General features: G+C 46.1%; 1 protein-coding gene across 5 annotated transcripts in view; it reads right to left on the bottom strand.

The window, feature by feature from the left end:
- Positions 1-17,716, bottom strand: part of traf7 (TNF receptor-associated factor 7) — a 107,382-nt gene that overhangs the window by 48,052 nt on the left and 41,614 nt on the right. For all 5 annotated transcript variants that reach the window (XM_072481595.1, XM_072481597.1, XM_072481598.1 and 2 more), the window contains 2 exons: positions 9,749-9,870; positions 8,012-8,069 (listed from right to left, as the gene is read on the bottom strand). In XM_072481595.1, coding sequence (XP_072337696.1) covers positions 8,012-8,069; positions 9,749-9,829 — 139 coding nt within the window. In that variant the 5' untranslated portion in view covers positions 9,830-9,870. The remainder of the gene's footprint in view (positions 1-8,011; positions 8,070-9,748; positions 9,871-17,716) is intronic.

Here is a 17,716-nt window from a genome sequence, read left to right as displayed (position 1 = left end):
CTCTTCCACGCCGCTCCTTCCTCCTCTCCCATCCACTTACTCACCATTGAAATATTAGCGGCCCAATAATACTCACTTAGGCTCGGTAGTGCCAGCCCCCCCCTATCCCTACTACGCTGTAAGAATCCCTTCCTCACTCTCGGAGTCTTCCCGGCCCAAACAAAACCCATAATACTCTTTTCTATCCTTTTGAAAAAAGCCTTCGTGATCACCACCGGGAGACACTGAAACACAAAAAGGAATCTCGGGAGGACCACCATCTTAACTGCCTGCACCCTCCCTGCCATTGACAATGCTACCATGTCCCATCTCTTGAAATCTTCCTCCATCTGTTCCACCAACCGCGTCAAATTTAGCCTGTGCAATGTGCCCCAATTCTTAGCTATCTGGATCCCCAGGTAACGAAAGTCTCTTGTTACCTTCCTCAACGGTAGGTCTTCTATTTCTCTACTCTGCTCCCCTGGATGCACCACAAACAGCTCACTCTTTCCCATGTTCAATTTATACCCTGAAAAATCCCCAAACTCCCCAAGTATCCGCATTATTTCTGGCATCCCCTCCGCTGGATCCGCCACATATAGTAGCAGATCATCCGCATATAAAGATACCCGGTGTTCTTCTCCTCCCCTAAGAATTCCCCTCCATCCCTTGGAACCTCTCAGCGCTATCGCCAGGGGCTCAATCGCCAGTGCAAACAGTAATGGGGACAGAGGACATCCCTGCCTTGTCCCTCTGTGGAGCCGAAAATATGCCGATCCCCGTCCATTCGTGACCACACTCGCCACTGGGGCCCTATACAACAGCTGCACCCATCTAACATACCCCTCTCCGAACCCAAATCTCCTCAACACCTCCCACAGATAATCCCACTCCACTCTATCAAGTGCTTTCTCGGCATCCATCGCCACTACTATCTCCGTTTCACCCTCTGGTGGGGCCATCATCATTACGCCTAACAACCTCCGTATGTTCGTGTTCAGCTGTCTCCCCTTCACAAACCCAGTTTGGTCCTCATGAACCACCCCCGGGACACATTCCTCTATTCTCATTGCCATTACCTTGGCCAAGACCTTGGCATCTACATTGAGGAGGGAGATTGGTCTGTAGGACCCGCATTGTAGCGGATCCTTTTCCTTCTTTAAAAGAAGCGATATCGTTGCTTCTGACATAGTCGGGGGCAGTTGTCCCCTTTCCTTTGCCTCGTTGAAGGTCCTCGTCAGTAGCGGGGCGAGCAAGTCCAAATATTTTCTGTAAAATTCAACTGGGAATCCGTCCGGTCCCGGGGCCTTTCCCGTCTGCATGTTCCTAATTCCTTTCACCACTTCTTCTACCGTGATCTGTGCTCCCAATCCCATCCTTTCCTGCTCTTCCACCTTGGGAATTTCCAGCCGATCCAAAAACTCCATCATTCTCTCCCTCCCATCCGGGGGTTGAGCTTCATACAATTTTTTATAAAATGTCTTGAACACTTCATTCACTCTCTCCGCTCCCCGCTCCGTCTCTCCATCTTCGTCTCTCACCCCCCCTATTTCCCTCGCTGCTCCCCTTTTCCTCAATTGGTGTGCCAGCAATCTGCTCGCCTTCTCTCCATATTCATACTGTACACCCTGCGCCTTCCTCCATTGTGCCTCTGCAGTGCCTGTGGTCAGCAAGTCAAATTCCACATGCAGCCTTTGCCTTTCCCTATACAGTCCCTCCTCCGGTGCTTCCGCATACTGTCTGTCCACCCTCAAAAGTTCTTGCAACAACCGCTCCCGTTCCTTACTCTCCTGCTTCCCTTTATGTGTCCTTATTGATATCAGCTCCCCCCTAACCACCGCCTTCAACGCCTCCCAGACCACTCCCACCTGAACCTCCCCATTGTCATTGAGTTCCAAGTACTTTTCAATGCATCCCCTCACCCTTAAGCACACCCCCTCATCCGCCATTAGTCCCATATCCATTCTCCAGGGTGGACGCCCTCTTGTTTCCTCCCCTATCTCCAAGTCTACCCAGTGTGGGGCATGATCCGAAATGGCTATAGCCGTATATTCCGTTCCCCTCACCCTCGGGATCAATGCCCTACCCAACACAAAAAAGTCTATGCGTGAATAGACTTTATGGACATAGGAGAAAAACGAGAACTCCTTACTCCTAGGTCTACTGAATCTCCACGGGTCCACCCCTCCCATCTGCTCCATAAAATCCTTAAGCACCTTGGCTGCTGCCGGCCTCCTACCAGTCCTGGACTTCGACCTATCCAGCCTTGGTTCCAACACCGTGTTAAAGTCTCCCCCCATTATCAGCTTTCCGGTCTCTAGGTCTGGGATGCGTCCTAGCATTCGCCTCATAAAATTGGCATCGTCCCAATTCGGGGCATACACGTTTACCAACACCACCATCTCTCCCTGTAATTTGCCACTCACCATCACGTATCTGCCCCCGTTATCCGCCACTATAGTCTTTGCCTCGAACATTACCCGCTTCCCCACTAATATAGCCACCCCCCTGTTTTTCGCATCCAGCCCCGAATGGAACACCTGCCCTACCCATCCTTTGCGCAACCTAACCTGATCTATCAGTTTCAGGTGCGTTTCCTGTAACATGACCACATCTGCTTTAAGTTTCTTAAGGTGTGCGAGTACTCGTGCCCTCTTTATCGGCCCGTTAAGCCCCCTCACGTTCCACGTGATCAGCCGAGTTGGGGGGCTTCCCACCCCCCCCCCTTGCCGGTTAGCCATCATCTTTTTCCAGCTTCTCGCCCAGTTCCCACGCGGCTGTATTTCTCCCAGACGGTGCCCCCCCGCCCATCCTTTCCCGCACCCACTCCCCCCTTTCCCCAGCAGCAGCAACCCAGTAATTCCCCCCTCCCCCCCCCCCCCCGCTAGACCCCCCGCTAGCGTAATTACTCCCCCCATGTTGCTCCCAGAAGTCAGCAAACTCTGGCTGACCTCGGCTTCCCCCCGTGATCACGGCTCGCCCCGTGCGGTGCCCCCTCCTTCCTGCTTCTCTATTCCCGCCATAATTATCATAGCGCGGGAACCAAGCCCGCGCCTCTCCCTCGGCCCCGCCTCCCATGGCCAACGCCCCATCTCCTCTCCCTCCCCACCTCCCCCCATCACCACCTGTGGGAGAAAGAAAAGTTACCATACCGCAGGATTAATCATACAATCCCTCTTCGCCCCCCCCCCCCCCCCCCCCCCCCCCCCCCCCCCCACTCGTCCCACCACTTTGTCCAAACGTTCATTTTCGTAGTCCAATCATTCCAATTTTTCTTCTACAATAAAAGTCCACGCTTCATCCGCCGTCTCAAAGTAGTGGTGCCTCCCTTGATATGTGACCCACAGTCTTGCCGGTTGCAGCATTCCAAACTTTATCTTTTTTTTGTGAAGTACCGCTTTGGCCCGATTAAAGCTCGCCCTCCTTCTCGCCACCTCCGCACTCCAATCTTGATAGACGCGGATCACCGCGTTCTCCCATTTACTACACCGAGTTTTCTTCGCCCATCTAAGGACCATTTCTCTATCCTTAAAACGGAGAAATCTCACCACTATGGCTCTGGGAGCTTCTCCTGCTCTCGGTCCTCGCACCATAACTCGGTATGCTCCCTCCACCTCCAACGGACCCGTCGGGGCCTCCACTCCCATTAACGAGTGCAGCATCGTGCTCACATATGCCCCGACGTCCGCCCCCTCCACACCTTCAGGAAGGCCAAGAATCCTCAAGTTGTTCCTCCTTGCGTTATTTTCCAGTGCCTCCAACCTCTCCACAGATCGTTTCTGGTGTGCCTCCTGTATCTCCGACTTCACCACCAGGCCCTGTATGTCGTTTTCATTCTCTGCTGCTTTCGCCTTCACGACCCGAAGCTCCTGCTCCTGGGTCTTTTGTTCCTCTTTCAGCCCTTCAATCGCCTGTAATATCGGGGCCAACAACTCTTTCTTCATTTCCTTTTTTATCTCCTCCACGCAGCGTTTCAAAAACTCTTGTTGTTCAGGGCCCCATATGAAACTGCCACCTTCCGACGCCATCTTGGTTTCTGCTTGCCTTCCTTGCCGTTGTTCCAAAGGATCCGCTGCAATCCGGCCACTTTCCTCTCCTTTTTCCATCCGTGTCCAGGGGGAACACCCTTCTGGTTTACCGCACGGTGTTTTCAGCCGTTAAAATTGCCGTTGGGGCTCCTATCAAGAGCCCAAAAGTCCGTTTCACAGGGAGCTGCCGAAACGTGCGACTCAGCTGGTCATCGCCGCACCCGGAAGTTCCGTCTCCGCACCTTTTTGTGACATCAGGGAGATGCGTTTAAATCTTTACTTGAAGTGTGTGATGTATGCGCTTCTAAACCTTGCTTCTCAAGGAAGATCATTGCATGACAGCAGTTCATCAGCATTCATATTGTTGCGGAATTGCCATCTCCTCAATTGCAGTGGCAGAAGCAAGGCATGCACAGGAAAAGGAGAATCTTAGCCATGTCCTCATCTCACTGGTCGCAATGTTTGCATCATTATCTTGCAGCGAATGCTTTAAGTCATCTCTTGCATTACTCTCGGTCCTTAGTGGTCTCACAGTTCCCAGAGCAGGTGTATTCACAGGACACTGCGGGCCAAAGCAGAGATCATGACCTGTCGATTCATGAGATCAGAATGTACACGTGTGAATGCTGGACCTGTTTCCCTGCGAGTGGTTGAACATCCTCGGAGATGAAAGGGAATGGCATTAAGAGCTGGGAAAAATGTAGTCATATGCCCTACCTTGATTTTATTCTTCCTGGACCCCGTCAGCAATCATGGTATCACGGGTACAACTCCCATATCTTGTTTCATCCATGTTATCATCGTGTTCATATTAACCCTCAGCACTCCCTGGGCCTCTGGATCTTCATTCTCCGATGAGTTCTCATCCTTCTCCACTAGGGATCTGCAGCGGTTCAAGAAGGCAGCTCACCACCACCTTCTGAAGGGCAACTAGGGATGGTCAATAAATGCTGGCCTAACCAGTGACATGCACATCCCGTAAATGAATTTTAAAAAGTCACCCTCAGACAAGGAATCATCTCTTTGCATCGCCAGATTGTGTAGGGTGCAACACACTGCGATGATGCGGAAGTCCTTGCGGGAGTGTATTGTAGGAACCATCTGAGCAGCCCAAGCATCTGAAGTGCATCTTCAGAGACCCTCTGGTCAGCTCTATAAGTGTGCAACTGTGAGCAGCACTGTACCTCTTGTTGGGAGGGTGATGCACCGGTATCATCAGCCAGCATTTCAGTGGATAACCCTCATCTCCAAGTACCCATTGCTGCAGACGTACTGGACTGTCCAAAATCTCAGGCACCAGAGAGTGACTCAAAACGTAGAAGTCATAGCAACTCACAGGGTACTGTGCACAAACGTGCATAATGTGCTTCTGGTGGTCACACACCAGTTGTCCATTGATGAAATAGTAGCCTTTGCGGTTTATAAACATTCGGGGCTGCTGCCATGGAGCACGTAAAGTCACATGGGTGAAGTCTATTGCACCCTGCACTCTTGGGTATCCTGAGATGGCGACGAAGCCAGTGAATTGTGCAGCCTGGTCATCTTTATCCAGAGCAAACTTCACATACTGGTGTGCCATATGGTCAGGGCATCTGTGACCTTGTTTACACATCAATGTGTTGTGGACTGAGGGATGCTGTACAGGTTCCCTGTTGATCCCTGGAAAGGGGTTAGCCTCCAACTCCACATGGCATCAGGTCTTCACATAGAGTGTGGTATATCTGATCTACCAGAGCTCGGGACAAGCATGGACGTGCCCAGCATTGTCTCTCAATCACTTGTAAATAAGAGACTGCTCCACGGTATAGCCTAGATCAGGTGAATTGCTTCCGTTGCCTGGGTCTCTCATCCTGACCCTCTTGTTCATGCTCCAGCTCCCCTTAATCATGTCCCTCAGGTGGGGCTTCCTGCAGAACTGCGTTCCATGTCCCCTCTCCTTCGCCTCCTCTACCGCATGAGGATCATGACAAAGATAGCATTAAGCCTTGGATCCATTTCTGCATTTACCCTGTCTGAAATGAAGCATTGGAGGCATTAAAGATTAATGGTTCAAGAGAGTGAAGCTAAGATTATGAAACCTATGGCATCTATAAGGATCTAGAATTGTTCTGCTCTACTTCATGTTGGCTAATGCAGCCTTGTCCCTGAAACACTAGCACACACATTTGGTGACCAAGATGCCATCCTAGATATGTAATATCTGGAGCCCTGCATGGGATGATAGGCGCAAATGAGGTGTGTGACCAAAACTAGCTTAGTGTCTGAATCACTGACATGGCATAGTAATGAACAATCAGTTATTCAATGTCAATGAGTGTTAGTAATGACCAATCAGTTATTCAATGTCAATGAGTGGTTGTCCTTTGACCTGTTATGAATGCCAATTCTGGCGAACACGTAAATGGCCTTCATTGATGAATGCCATATATGATGCAGTTGTGCCTCCTTCCCTATTGCCTGTATTCCTAATTTTCTAATCCCCCTGTGTTACTCTTGAGAAGCAGCAATTGTGACGTTAAGTCACTGAGCTCTGAGTACCTGTTACACCGCTGATGAAGGCATTGGCTTTCTTTCCTAGGTCTTCCTCCTTTTTCACTACACAGACTCCTGTTTACTGTTGCGGCACCAACAAGTTAAAGGGCAATACATAAAAGGGCTCCTTAGCCCAGCAGTACGCTCCTCCCACACTGCCTCTGATGCCTCCTGATCAGATATGTTGGGACTTTCGATTTATAACTGCGACATAACTGTGGTAGAGTAAGATGGTGGTGCTGTACACCCAATCCATCTGCAGCCCAGTACAGAGACAGCTAAGCCCATGGACATTAACTTTAAAACAGCCAAGCTCACCAAGCTGTGCATTTTCCTCTGCAACGCACAGCCCTGCCCCTTCCTGCAGCTGAATGCAACATCCAGGGCTGTCTCCAATCTCTGATTTCCAACTAAGGGGTCCATATAGCCCCTGGACCATCTCCAGTCTTTGACTCCTATCCATATTACCACAGGAGTCTTTGCATGCTGTGACTTGTGACTGCAAGCCCTGAACCAAGGACTTTGACTTTCACAGAGTTCCCTATGCCCTGATGACTAAGGACTATAGTGTCCCCTCCCAAACTGAGTCTCTGTCTGACCCATCCCTCTTGTGCTACACTAACAACGCCTCCCTTCCGATCCCAGAGCCTACATGCATTCCCTCTCATTCATACATGTGTTATCTCTTTCACCCTCTTGTCTGTTCGTGTTTCATGCACCCCCTTTCAGGAGTACCACCGCACAGTGGGTGTCCTACTAGACAACAAGAGGCAAAGGACAGGAGTCCAATCGTACATCCCCAGCACTGTGATCTTCGTTGCAACAAGAACGGCGCAGAGCTGTGGCAGGTAGGTTATATATGCTGCACTCACCTCAAAGTCACAGGCAAACTGAGGTCTGACCTGTGCATGTCGTTCCTTTTCAAACAAGTTTCAGGTAGATGTAATTTTTCGCTGACAAGTTTGGAAGGCATCATGAGGTTCCGGCTAGCAGCTGTTTTAATGAGCATCCATGAGATGGTAATGAATGTAAATACCATTCATGCCACTCGGCAATGGGATAACAGACCCACCCTTGAGAGAATTGCAAACTACTTTTACGTTGCGGATTTCCAACCTTTTGCCCCCCCAGGTGAATATTTTGACCAGCTTACGCATGTTGCATCAGACCAATCTGAGATGCATTTAGAATCAGTAGTGAATGCATTTAAAAATGCAATGGAGTTGTACAGTACACTTTTAAATCGTAAACATTTTTCAAATTTAAAAAAAATTGATGATAGAGTTGACTAACTCAATCCCAGACCCCAATGCAACAGAGAACCAGATCCTTCTTAGGTACATTTCAATATTTAGTGTTCTGTTATATATGACTACCAGGGATTGATGGGTCCATTCAAACTTATCAGATGGCTATATTTTGACTACACACTCACACAAACCTGCTCAGTCGTCAGTAATAGTCATACTTACCTTTAGTGATGGTAGTAACAGTGGAATATGCTGGGCCAAAAGTGGTTTCCATTCTTGTCTGTTTTTGAAAGAAAACAAAAAAGACTTAAATTCCCGGTCTCGGGAAGGGGATGGAATGTTAGTGGATACCAGACTAGAATTATGCACTGACTTGCTGCATTCTGGATAAATTCCATCAGAATTGAGGGCAAGCCCATTGCTCCTATATGGACATCACAAGAACAGACAAGACTGGTAGCATGATGTTATCCAAAAGATGTCTCGTCAGTTCCACCTATGTTGTCCACCACAACAGTGCGCAAGTACAATTGTATGATGTAGGTAAAATTACAAGCCCCAGAAGGAGATTGGATACCAGTGGGTGTGGGACCCTGGTCTCCCACTGATAATTGATTGTTTAGCAAATTAATAATTTAATAAACTCAGGCACCCTTAATATTGTGGTAAGATGTTGCTACAAAGTTTCTACCTACTCTGCAGCTCAGTAATGCCACAAATGGCACAAACACCAAATCGCCTGTTCTCCCTGCCTGCCATAAATTATCCTGCACTTTTACTTAGGATTGTGGTCAGGGTCACAACAGCCTGGGAACAAGATGTCTCTCCCCACTGGACTTCCAACAACATAGTGGGATCTCAGGAAACTCAGGCACATTGGCACTTAAAGCGGCACAATTTCACGCAGCTAATATAACAAAATGTTACTGACTACATGGTGATCTTTTTCCTCAGTCTCCTGTGTTAACTGGATCCACCCCGATTGGTGTAATTGAAACTAAGAGACAGCAGCTTTCTTTGCTGGAGAGAGTTTGCGGACTTAATTCACAGTCAACACCACTCCAACCCACCAGTGTCACAGCTATACCCATTTATACTCTTGGGAACAAAACGGTGAACCAATTAAACTGTATCAACTAAACTGAATGACAAATTAAAAGAGCAGCTCCTTAAAGGGATACTGCGTCAAAAAAAAAAAAAAAATCGCAAAGGAAATATTCCCTTTTATAGGTGTACGACTGTCCCATCATCTGTTTAACAATGTGATTGCCCTTAAACCGGAATAATGTAACTAATAAGACATTGACACCCTGATGAACAAAATGTATAATAAAACAAAAGAAAAGTGCTGTGCAGAAAATATGTTTCTAAAGAGTAGCATCTGCACTACTGTAGTAATGGAGGTTTTCTGGGTGAATTTCAGTATGCTGCTTGTTAAGGCAATATTTTCCACCTTTGGTCTCCAGACAGGATTGATTTACCACTGGGGTGAATTCTCCACATGCGAGCCAATACCATTCCCAAATGGTCATTGTCCAAAAGCATGTCTTTATTGTTTGACAGCATGCTATCCCACTCTTTGTTTTTTTGGGGGGGGGGGCAGGCAAAATGGTAACTGAAAAGTCTGGGAGTAGCTAAAAAGCAAGTGAACCCACCCTACAGTTCTCCATTCTTCCTGCCTAGCATCTTGTCTCTGTGTATCATCTCCTGACAGTGACAGGACTGAAAATAGAAATTCATCCGTGTAAAGGGAATGCATGCTTAAAGCCATGTCCCAACATATTGCTGCACGTTCACTCACTACAAACTTTTAATGGCACATGTTGTAGTATTCAATTTGCTCCATTCACAAACAATTTCGGAAAATACTATGACTCCAAGACAGTAATATACAGAGTTCTCAATTCTTGGGTCCAAACAGATCAATTCTATCTACTTGACATTATACATGACACTTACAATGCTGGTATTGTCTATAGCCGGTATGTTTACTGCACCTCCAGAGAAACGGTTGTAGCGATTGCTCTTGGTTGAGCTCATAATCTGGAACAACGGCCAGTCTTCTACTTTAAGTCCATTCCCTATTATGGAAAAACGATATTATGAACAACACTCAAGTGTATGTTACATACCTGGATAGCAATTAACTTTTTCAAGGCACATCGTAGCGACCTGCCATTTTCAGTTCGAGTTGAATATTCCAAAACCAAAACCTGAGCCAGAAATCACCAAAAACAATGTAGGGACATTATGTACAGGAATAAAATTTATGGAAAATTGCTCATGGAAGAACTCTATATTTTGACTTATTATTACAATGGGGTAATTTGCTATGTGCCAAAACATAGATAGTAAATTAGAAAAACGCTGAATAGCACTCCACACTACAGCAGTTTTTGAAAAATGTTTTCAGCATCCACTCCACACGAAGTATATATAGTACCTCAACTATTACCTGCTCAGAGAAATCTCAACTGTAGTTTTATGTCACTTCTTATCTAATTCAAAGCTCTCTAGGGTGGCACGGTGGCGCGGTGGTTAGCACTTCTTCCTCATGGCGCTGAGGACCCGGGCTCGATACCGGCCCCAGGTCACTGTCCGTGTGAAGTTTGCATATTCTCCCAATGTCTGCGTGGGTCTCACCCCCATAACCCAAAGATGTGCTGGGTAGGTGGATTGGCCATTCTAAATTGCCTGTTAATTGGGAAGAAAATAATTGGGTACTCTAAATTTAAAAAAAAATTCAATGCTCTCAAAAATGCCATTTGCCACATTTAGTTACTAGCAAGAGTGGCCAAATGTGCCTTGTTTCTTTTGCTTGTTTTGATAGCTTAGCAACTCAGAGACGGCCAGTTAAAATTCTAGAACAACAAATTGTGAAACTGAATTAAATTTGGTCATTTGTGGGTTAGCACCAGAAAATTATCATAAAAACTGTCAGATTGCCTTGATTCAATCATGTTCTTTAGTGATGGCAAGGGAACTTGCAAAACATGACGTAATGGTAATGTGGCTGATCTTAATGCCCTTGACAATTAATGAATGGGGAATAAATATTGCAATGCGGTGTTGCTCACATCTAATGAACAAATAAAAAGGGAGAAGACTCAATTTCTGGTTTGGTGTGGGAAGGGCAGCCAAAGAAATAACTAGTTTTTTGCACACATACAGACATGAGAGAGAACAAACAGGACGTTGACCCACTAAACTTGGGAATTGTGTCTAATATTACATCAGATTCCTTTTTCGTTCTCTGCAAAATTTAACACTAACCCAATTACCTCTTTCAGAAAATAATTCACATTGTTTGTGCTTCAATGGTTTTCGAATCATCTATTTGCCGAGCCATTTTTTGATATTGTGACACTATAAATATTTACTAATCTGGTCAACTTGGACATTCAAAAAACTCTTGAATGCCAGAATTGACCACTGAACATAAATATCCCAACTTGTAAATTAAGGTAGCTTGTAAATCTGCATTTTATGTACCTGAAGGATTTACAGATAGGGGTTCTAACTCATCATTTAAACATGCCAACTTTTCCCATCCCATCTGATGTGTTTTGCATTAGTCTTTTTTATACATAAAAGGGATGCGGACTTCACTTGCTAGGCTAGCATTTATTGCTCATCCCTAATTGCCCTCAAGAAGGTGGCGCCATCTTGAAGAGCTGCAGTCTTGTGGTGCAAGTACACCTACCATACTGTCAGGAAGGGAGTTACAGGATTTTGACCCAGTGACAGCCAAGGAGCGGCGATATCTTTCCAAATCAGGATGCTGAGTAGCTTAGAGAGAACCTTCTAGGTGATGGTGTTCCCATGTATTTGCTGCCCTTGTCCTTCTAGATGGTAGTGGTTGGGGTCTGTACAAGGATCCCCCAGGATGATGATAGTGGGGGGGGGGGGGTTCAGTGTTGGCAATGTCATTGAATGTCAAGGATCATAGAATATAGAACACAGAACAGTACAGACCCTTCCCGGCCCACAATGTTGTGCCGACCATTTATCCTAATCTAAATTCAACCTAACCTACACCCCTTCAATTTACTGCTGTCCATGTGCCTTACCAAGATGGATAGTTAGATTATCTCTTGATGGTCATTATTTGATACTTATGTGGCACGAATATTACTTCACACTTGTCAGCCCAAGCCTGGATATTGACCAGGTCTTTCTCCATTTGGATATGGACTGCTTTGGTACCGGAGGAGTCGCAAACTTTGTTGATCATTGAGCAATCAACGAACATCCCCACTTCTGACCTTACGATGGAAAGAAGTTAATTGATGAAGAAGCTGAAGATGGTTGGGCCTAGAGATCTGAGGATTCTAGTTCAATTCCATTGATTATGGTGAGCCAGTTGCAGTTGAAACTTCAAGGAATTTATTGCACTAATTAAATCTAGATGAGTCTGTTATTCCTTAAAACTAAGCCTATAGGTGGGATTATCCAGCCCCTCAAGCTGGCAGGATCGTCCAGTTTCGCCATAGTCAACAGGGATTTCATTAGATCGCTGCATCCATGGTTGAAAGGTCTCAGCATATACTTTTACAGAAGGAACAAAAGCAGGGAATTAATTCAGGATTTACATAAAGGACAAAATGCACAGTCTCTGAATTGTAAAGTTAGATTAAATCTATGAATGTGTTCATTTGGTAAATTTTGTTAATTAACATATAACTAAATATATTCTGGTTCTCGACTAGCACAAGAATATTTCATCACTTTTGATTAGGAGGGTGCTGTGGTCAGCAAATGCCAATCAGAACCTCAGGACAACTGATGGCAAAGGAAGCCCACAGTGGGTCTTGTGATTGGCTGTTAGGGCACATCCTGCCCTGGGTAAACTTGCAGTTAGTTCCGCAAGCCTGTGCTCTTTTCAAGATGTGAGATATCACCATGATACAAAGTGCCAATTGTGTATCAATTCCAGAGCTGCCTGTCTGATGTGGTATCAGTTCTGCATCAACAGATCTCCAGGCAGAAAGAACGGTGCGACACATGAAATTCGCAATGTAAATCAAAGGGAGTGCTGCGGAGTTCACTCCCTGATGCTGATGTAACAGGTGGTGGATGATGGATCAGGTATTTAAAAAATCCTTACATATATGTGGTCTTGAAGGCTACAGAGCTGGTGACTAAAATGCAAATATTGAAGAGCATACAACAACAATAGCGTTGCTATTTTTCAATGAAACTTTCAATTTTGGCAGGGGAAAAAGAAAAATTGGGTTGGGTGTAAAACAGGTCTGTTATCACCCGTTTTAAACTCGTGCTGGAGTTGAGAGTTCCACTCCCCATGTGAAACACTAAATATATCATTTTTGGAATCTGGAGCTTTACTGAGGTCATAAACTTCCATTCCTCCCCGTGACTAATCAAGAATTTGTGCAATTGTAGAGAGCTGATGGAGAAAGAGTGGAAGGAAAGAGTTTGTTTATAGATTAAACTTAGTAAAAACAGAGACAAAAACAGGAGGCCATTTGGCCGCACATTTCTCTGCCAGTTGGGAAAGAGATATCCAGACTAATCTCATTTTCCAGCTCTTAGTCCAAGTCCCTGCAGGTTACAGCACTTCAAGTGATACCAACCCTTTAATGCTCAAATTCCGTAGTTGTTTTGGGGAAGTTGATACAAAATCACACAGGAACCAAAGAGAAAATGCTGGAAAATCTCAGCAGGTCTGGCAGCATCTGTACGGACAGAAAAGAGCTAACGCTTCGAGTCCAAACGATCCTTTGTCAAATCTCAGACACGCTGAGATTTTCCAGCATTTTCTCTTTGGTTTCAGATTCCAGCATCCGCAGCAATTTGCTTTTATCCAAAGTCACACAGGAAATTGCCTCAGTTCACCAAAGATGTAATATTTTCAAGGGCTTGAAGCATTACAATCAAACAGCTAAAATATATATTTCTACAAGGGTTTAGAGCAGACATATAAATCCAACATATTTCATTTGGCAACAAATAGTTATGAAAACAAAAAAGTTCCCAACTGCATTTTTTGGAAAGAAATAAGTTTCAGAATTGGTTTACATCTCCAGCAATATTTGCCAGAAAATATCTTGCACGTTGCTAGTTGAAATTATAAACACTGAGCTCACACAAAATATCCAAACACTCCACAGCCTCTGCATTCCTTTAGAGGACATAATTCAGTCCAGATTAGTTTTCTCAAAGTGATCCAATGCTTGCTCTCATGATTCAAAGATGTATTGAAAGTCTGTCCAAAAGATGTCTTTTATGGGCATTTTTCAGTCTCCAACTTCACATAAACTATTTGTCATTAAAACCTATAATAGAGCTAAAGATGACTGAAGTGCCTCGAGAATATCAGGGCAAGTTGAGTTCAAACAAATTCCATGTCATCAGGACCTGTGATTTTATTAAGATTCCATGTTTGGGAAAGCATTATGGATGTTACTGGACTGGAGAAACCAAATGTAAAGGGGCCCCTTGATAGCTAGGCTCAGTGATAGGAGGCTGAACTATACAAGTGCAGAAGGGATAAAATGCAATATCTGGAGTGTACTAAAACAAAATTATCTGGACCAGGACCAGCCATGTTAACACCGTGGTTATAAGAGCAGGGCAGAGGTCGAGTACTCTATGACAAGTGGCATACCTCCTACGCCTTCCACCATCTAGAAGACTAAAATTAAGAGTGCAAGCCTATATTCACCTGAAGCCTGGATGGGTGCAGCCATGATACTCAAGAATGACAAGTGAATGGTTAGTAGTCCAATAAGTAAGGATCAAGAGTGCATGCAATAAGTCTCATGGAATATGTGAACTTGAAGATGACTGCAAGGAAATAGAAGAAAAATAGGAGAAAGGTAAAATAAAGTAATCAGGTGAGGTTGAATGGGAGGGCTTGAGGAAGCAGGGAAGAAGAGGAAGCTGTGGTGATGGGTAGGGATAGTTGAAAGAGTGGTCTCAATCTTAGAGATAAGGAAACGCACAAACTCTTTAGATTTAGTGTTGACAGGAAGGTTGGAGGGGCAGTCAAAGAGACAATTTATTATGATCAAAAGCCGTCATTGAAACTCCTTGCTCTTGAAGTTAACCATGGAATAATAAAAGGATTTTGCTAAAGAATACAGAATATGGTAATGCTTAATCTTTTTGAATCAATCTGGCTAATATTAGCAAGGCCAGCCATGCACCAGTTGCTCTACATTTTGCATTCCATGGTTTTAAAGAAAGGCAGATAAGAAAAGTACGATGAGAAAATTGGTGAGGGCATTGGCATCAATAACAAAGGCGAGGGGGACTTCACCATGGAGTGATGGGTCACATAAAGGGCTGTCCTGTTCAAAGTCACAGAAAAGGGCTCTTTTTACCCAGATCCGGGTGGAATTTTGATGAAAAGACGTAGGTGAATGTTAGAGGAGTAGTTTACCCTTGGAATGGTATGTCTTCTGATCACCGGACCCGGCAGAAAACATAGAGGTTTGGCTGGAAAGTTGAAACAGTCTTGTGCTTCACTGACAGTCTCTTCCAGCATGCAGGCAGGGAAGGGGCAAGCTGTAAGGCCCCAGATACAGGACCTGATGACTTTTATCAAGGAGGAATTCCATAAACAGAGGAAAGAAATGCATGAGGATCATGCAAAGGCCATTGCAGAATCTGTGGCACCCCTGAAGAGTACTTTGGAGCGGATGGAGAGGTGTTTGGAGGTGCAGGGGTCACAGATTCGGGAGATTAAAGGAGTGATCTCGGACCACAGCGATCGTGTGGTGGCTCTGGAGGCGGAGGTGGGGCTCCTAGGAGACTTCTGTAAAACATTGAGGGCAAAGGTGAAGGAGCAGGAGAATGCCTCGAGAAGCGAGAACCTGCAACTAGAGGGCCTGCCTGAAGGAGTGGAAGGTGTGAGTGCCACGAGGTACGTCTCAAGGATGTTGGCAGGACTGGTGGCAGAAGGGGTGCTAGATAAGGCACCTGAAGTGGACCGAGCGCATAGGTCTCTGAGGCAAAAGCCTAGAGCTGGGGAGCTGCCGCGGGTAGTAATCGTGAGACTCCATAAATTTGTGGAAAAAGAGAAAATTCTACAGTGGGCCAGGGAGAAGCGTAGCTGTGACTGGGAGGGAAATAACGTCCGGATTTATCAGGACACTGGAGCTGAGTTGGCAAAATGGCGGGCAGGTTTCAACAAGGCCAAGGCGGTGCTGTACCGGCGGCAGATCAGGTTTAGGGTGCTCCATCGGGCGAAATTATGGGTGACGTTCGGAGGCCGGGAGTATTATTTCGAGACCCCAGAAGCGGCCGAAGACTTCATGAAGGAGCATAAACTGGGGGAGAACTGAGTGGACAATGCGTGGGAACCGGGGAGCTGGCACTATATAATGGTCGGGAGCATGTTTGAAATGGGTGCAGGGATTGGGGGATTTTCACCTTTTTTTGGGGGGGGGGGGTTCTGTTCAATGTTGAGATTGTAAGGAGTTGTAGGGGTGAAAAGTTTATGTGGGGATGGATGTTCCCATCCCCCCTCCTGTTTTATGGGACTGTTTGTGTTTAACATCTGTTTGTTTGCTTTTGGAGAAGGCTACCTGGAGTTCAGGAAAAGTCCTTGTTTGGGTGGGGGAGGGTAAGGCCAGCAGGAGGCCTTCTTCTTTGAGCTGAGGAGTGGTGGTGGTGGTGGGGGGGGGGGGGGAGAAGAGAGGGAGGGGGAGGTCATTAGGATGTGCCTTTGGTCAGGGGCAGCCGCGCTAGCAGGTTATGCTGGTGAATGGAAGTGAGGTGTGTGGGAGAAGGCCAAGAGGGGTGGCCGGGGGGGAGAAGGGGAAGAGCGGGTGGGGGGGGGGTTCTGCGACGTGGCAGGGGGTGAGAGATGACATGGTTAAGGGTGAAGAAAGGAGCCATCTGGGTTGGGCTAGATACAGAGTGGAATTAAAGGGGCAGGAGTTAAGTGGGGAAGATGACGGATGGTAGAGAGGATTGAGGCGCAAATCTCCGGTAAGGTTGGTAACGTGGAACGTCCGGGGACTGAATGGGCCGGTTAAAAGGTCGCTGGCGCTCGCGCACCTCAGGAGCTTGAAAGCGGGGGTTGTCTTTTTGCAGGAGACACACCTCTGTGTGAAGGACGAGGTTAGGTTAAGGAAGGGGTGGGTCGGGCAGGTTTTTCACTCGGGGTTTGATTTGAAATCGAGGGATGTGGCGATTTTAATGAGCAAAAAAATGGGATTCGTGAGTGCGAAGGAGGCGAGGGATCCAGGTGGGAGATATGTGATTGAGAGTGGGGTATTGGAAGGGGCACCGGTAGTGTTGGTAAATGTGTATGCCCCAAATTGGGATGATGTGGGTTTTATGAGGGGGTTGCTGGCAGCAATCCCGGATTTGGCCACGTACCAATTGATCATGGGAGGAGATTTTAACTGTGTCCTGGAGCCGAGGGTGGATTAATTGACCCCCAGGTCGATGGGTGGGGTACGAATGGCAAGGGAGCTGGGCGGGTTGTAATTGAAAATATGGAAAGATATGTGATTTGAAACATGGAAGTCTGGCAATACCTGATTTAAGAAACATGAGAGAATGTAAGGAAAAATCCCACGATGGGTTAACAGCAGCTGCCAGGAGAGGATTGTAAAATGCAGATAGCTTTGGTCAAGCAGGCTTAGCAAACAAAACAAGCAGGTCTTTCAAGGCACAATCAGTGAATTTAAGTATACAGCTAAAAGCAATGTTTCACACCTCCTTTTGAAGTTAGGTGAGCAAATGGAAAAGAATGGATGAGGTTCAGCTGAATTAGGTGACAAATGTTTAAATGTGAGGCAAGTCTTTTAAACTCACCACCAATTGAATTTTTAGTATAAAGCTAAAAGCAATATTTCACACTTTCATTGAAGTTAAGTAAGCAGCTGGAAAAGAATGGATGAGGTTTTCAGTTGAATTAGGTGACAATTCTAGGTGTGAAATTCTGCTGAC

This window comes from Scyliorhinus torazame, chromosome 17 (genome assembly GCF_047496885.1).
Source record: "Scyliorhinus torazame isolate Kashiwa2021f chromosome 17, sScyTor2.1, whole genome shotgun sequence".
NCBI lineage: Eukaryota > Metazoa > Chordata > Chondrichthyes > Carcharhiniformes > Scyliorhinidae > Scyliorhinus > Scyliorhinus torazame.
Note: the sequence above shows the minus strand (reverse complement) of the source record. Positions and strands in the feature narration are given on the sequence as shown.